General features: G+C 33.7%; 1 protein-coding gene across 2 annotated transcripts; it reads right to left on the bottom strand.

Moving 5' to 3' along the window:
* Positions 1 to 633: 633 nt before the first annotated feature.
* Positions 634 to 2,571, bottom strand: LOC112286476 (peptidyl-prolyl cis-trans isomerase FKBP20-1). Of its 2 annotated transcripts, none has more exons than XM_024528386.3 (3): positions 2,159 to 2,571; positions 1,471 to 1,891; positions 634 to 1,061 (listed from the first exon to the last, which is right to left on the bottom strand). In XM_024528386.3, the coding sequence occupies exons 1-3, from the start codon at positions 2,295 to 2,297 to the stop codon at positions 1,022 to 1,024; spliced, it is 600 nt and encodes a 199-aa protein (XP_024384154.2). In that variant the 5' UTR covers positions 2,298 to 2,571; the 3' UTR covers positions 634 to 1,021. The 2 variants fall into 2 exon arrangements, with proteins under 2 accessions (XP_024384154.2, XP_090109407.1); XM_090253281.1 differs by lacking the exon at positions 2,159 to 2,571 and adding an exon at positions 1,979 to 2,126.
* Between the last annotated feature and the right edge of the window lie 1,403 nt (positions 2,572 to 3,974).

Below are 3,974 nucleotides of genomic sequence, written 5' to 3'. Positions count from 1 at the left end.
TTCGAGAACCAGATATAGGAGCTGCCACAACCAAGCAACAGGAATGCATGAAGGTGGACCTTCACACACTTCGGAAGAAGCTGTCCAAGAAGCTCAAGAAAAGATCACAGTGAACTCGGAGCGATCTTTCATAAACTTGGTCTAAACATTTCGTCTGTTGGAGTGTAACATGTTGCAACGAACTTGAAGTTTTTTGTACTTATCTTTTGGTGAAATTCATGTTTAACGCAACTTCAACTGTCGGAGTCAGTTTAGAATTGGTACAGCACATGATTGTAAGTGCACAGCTCTGGTTTAAAATTTGAAATGTCATGTATGAAAGTAATTGTTCTTACATCTGAACTCCAGCGTTGAAACCATATCAACAGTTATGTTATTTTTCAAAAATGATAGAATAATGCATTAAATCTTAAAAGTATGCATGTATGACTTACTTCACACATTTACATATAAATCGAGATATAGTTGATTTCAATGAGTACATGTATACTCAAATAGAATCTAAGTATTATTACATATGTTTTTTTCCTAATTTTTTATAAAAATAGAAGTACATCAGAATACGACACAAAATTCTTTTACCTAGACTTGTTCAAGTGATTGTAAGATCATGAATCATGTTAAATGTGCAACTTTTAAATTAATGCAAAATAATGCATAAAATAAATAATGTGTTTTTGAAAAATAAATTAGGTTCCAAATTCAGCAAGACTTGATATAATTAATGTAGAATTTGGTTGATTTCTTACATTTAAAATAAAATAAAATAAATAAATAAATAAATAAAAACAAGAAGTAGGTTTTTAAAATTTATCAAAGAAATGTTAATATATATTATATGGAACACACCTTACAAAAAGTGATGCAACTTCACTCAATGTTGGTGAATTTGCTTTTGATGTTATTGATAAATACATTGACTTCATGCAGTAGAAATATTGTTTGAGTTCTCTAGATGTGCTCTAAATATTGTTTGTTTGCGATGCATTCGCGGGACAGGCGACTTTCACGAAGTACTGTATCAAGGGGTACAAATATACGAAGAGAGCACAATGGAAACCCTATACAACGCACCATGGAAATTTGATCAACATTGAGTTCATTGATCAATCATCAAGCATGAATCAGTCAATAGACAATTAATAATTATTAGTTTACAAAGCACGTTAAAAAATAAAATTACTAGATAATCCAACTTGCTCAAGGTGAAGAGCAAGCTGGATTATCAAAATGAAAAATATTAAACACACTCGAACATTCCCTTTTCCTGCAAGAAGATAGTCTGAACAGACGAAAGTTTCATGTCTCAATGCGTTCCCCGTCCTCTTCAATACAGACATACTGTTGTAAATGCACTCTTTATGGCAGAAATTTTGCACCTAATTATAAAGTTTGACATGCTATTTTATGTCGTAAAGAAATATTCTCATGGATCGGCATATACGAAAACTCAAAAAGATACTCGCTTACTTCTTGCCTTTGTTTCCTTGTCCTCCACCCTTCCTTGATTCCATCTTCGCTTGCATACGTGCAGCAGCCGCCGCCTTCGCTTCTTCTCTCTTTTTCTTATCTTCTTCTTTTTTCGCAGCAGTAAGATCTCGTTCCTTGCGAACTTCCTCCAACTTAGCCTTCTCTGCTGCTACACTGTCAAGTATGGACCCCTTTGGAGGGCGCGCTCCAAGTAGCTCAATCTCAAATACTAGGGTCGCTCCAGGTGGGATTTCGGGAGGAGCCCCAGCCTGGCCGTACGCATAGTCAGGCTTACAAGTGATGAGTGCAATTTCACCAACTTGCATGGTCTTGACTGCAATCTCCCAGGCGCGAATGACACTCGCTTGCCCAATCTCAAAGGTGAACACAGTGTTGTCCTCCGTAGAATCAAAGATCTCACCTGTTTCAAGAAATCAGAAAGTGGTGAGAATAAAGAGACTCTACCAATTCACCGTTGCATGTGAATTTCTGCTCAATGTTCGCACACCTAAGTTCATAAAGAACACACAGTTGTTTTGTCCAAAAGTCACGTCGCACTCGATGTTTCGTAACTCCAAATTCCGGTTCAAGAACATTCAATCCAATTTGAAGAACACAGAACCGCCCATGCTGATAAGAACATCGCTTATAAATTGGAACAATCAAGTGGACACACGCACGCACACACCTATATCCGCGAATTTGCCTTCATAGTGTACATCGACATTAGGCAGGTTTTCTGAAGGGTGAAGCGCTCCGGCCTTGGCTTTTCGGATAATCTGCTTAACAACCCCGCCATCACGGGTCAGATCCACCACATCACCCATGTCTGCTTCTTGACGGTAGGAAATTATCCACCAATTCAGTCAACTTTTTGCCGAATCTTTAAAACCTAGCACGTCTTTCTCCGGGAGTTAGATGGTCGTACAACCTTCGGATCAATGCAAAATGGATGCGCAGCCCGATTACTTAGGTCACTAGTTATCTCAATAACCATGCCATAATTAGGTAAGCAACACATGTCTAACTTGTTAGCTAAGATATTAACCTATCAATCACCTATAGATATCTATAGCTAAGATATTAACCTATCAATCACCTATAGATATCTATAAAGATGTACTATATCAATAGAGCTTTTAGGAAGTTTTTTTATGAGATATTATCAAATTAACCTACTTTTATTTATTCATAATATGTAGATTAATATTGGATAAAGTACGTATATTTGTAATATTATCTTTTTTTTTAGAGATGAGTTCCATAAGAAGTAGTGATCTCATGTTGAAGAAGTCTAAGATGCAGTAAATTATATTTACTACATATTCTTATCTTTGTTCCCTATGAAGATATTTCAAAGGTACTCTCATCCATTGACAATATCTTATTTCAAGGAGGAAAGACTACCTTGTTATTTCATCATTTTTGAGGCCTTTGTAACTTCTTTCAAATAAAATATTTGTAACACCATCAAGAATCATTTGTACTTTCAATAAAATCACGAGTCATAAAAAGTCTTTTTCAAAGTCATGATACCAAATGCGTTGTATTTTTCCATCTATTTAAAGAAAAATATGTCATTTTTGAAGGTCTTAATCTTCATTACATTGTCTTAAAAGCTATAATAATTGTAATGTTTCATTTTGTAAGTCAGCAAATTGTTGAATTTGTTGAATTTGTTGACTATTGATTCTCTATTTCATTAGCACTACAAATATACACACATTACAAACAAAGATAGAAGGTTGAATGGAATTCTTTTTAACTTGTAATTTTTTTGTAATGAAGATTTTTAATCCTTCATCTAAGATTTGATAGATATTGTTGATGAAAACCATCGATCTTCTTTACTATATTTGTAAGATTCTTCATTGACTTCTATGTATATTGTTGTATTGTGGTTTGGCTACTATATAAAAATAATGCACATAAATATTTAATATATAATTTAGTTTACAATGTGATAAAATCCACATTATTAGATTTTAGTTAGTCACAAAATATTATTGGATTACTAATTTGAAGTGATTAATTTAAAAGAACTATTAATGAAGTTGATTTTATGTTGATAATAGTTTTATATATTTACAGCCATCTTTATTAGATATTGGTGACCCTTAAAATCTTGTTTTGTTTCTTTTATTAAGTGTTTATGGCACATATTATACAAAATTTATTAGAAAAAGGATTAGAGAGAGGTTTTGGTAGCAAAAGTAGTTAGGACATCTATATGGATGAATGGAGATGGATGATAAAAATCTCCATTGCTATTGGCCAAAAGGCATGTCCAATGGGCTTCAAGGAGGCTATCCGAGGCCTTATTAGGAATTAGAGTTACTCTTTCAAGACCATTTGAACTTAGGAGGTTAGGATCAGAGAATTTAGATTTTTGGCTATGGTTTTGGTGAAAATTTTGTGTAATTTGGAATTTTTATGAAAGAAATATAAGTGCTCAAAGTTAAGGTGTTGGTTTTGTATCTATTATCACTCTTTTTGATATAACG

Source organism: Physcomitrium patens, chromosome 9, assembly GCF_059467195.1.
Source record: "Physcomitrium patens ecotype Gransden chromosome 9, ASM5946719v1, whole genome shotgun sequence".
Taxonomy (NCBI): Eukaryota; Viridiplantae; Streptophyta; class Bryopsida; order Funariales; family Funariaceae; genus Physcomitrium; species Physcomitrium patens.
The sequence above is the reverse complement of the archived record's forward strand: the minus strand, read 5'-3'. Positions and strand labels throughout refer to the sequence as shown.

Bases quoted from the DNA above. Each gene is read 5' to 3' on its own strand.
- LOC112286476 (XM_024528386.3), bottom strand. From the start codon at position 2,297: ATGGGTGATGTGGTGGATCTGACCCGTGATGGCGGGGTTGTTAAGCAG. The intron at 1,892-2,158 runs GTGTGTGCGTGC...TTCTTGAAACAG, and splicing joins AGGCAAATTCGCGGATATAG to GTGAGATCTTTGATTCTACG. The intron at 1,062-1,470 runs GTAAGCGAGTAT...TGCGTTGTATAG, and splicing joins CAAGGAAACAAAGGCAAGAA to GGTTTCCATTGTGCTCTCTT.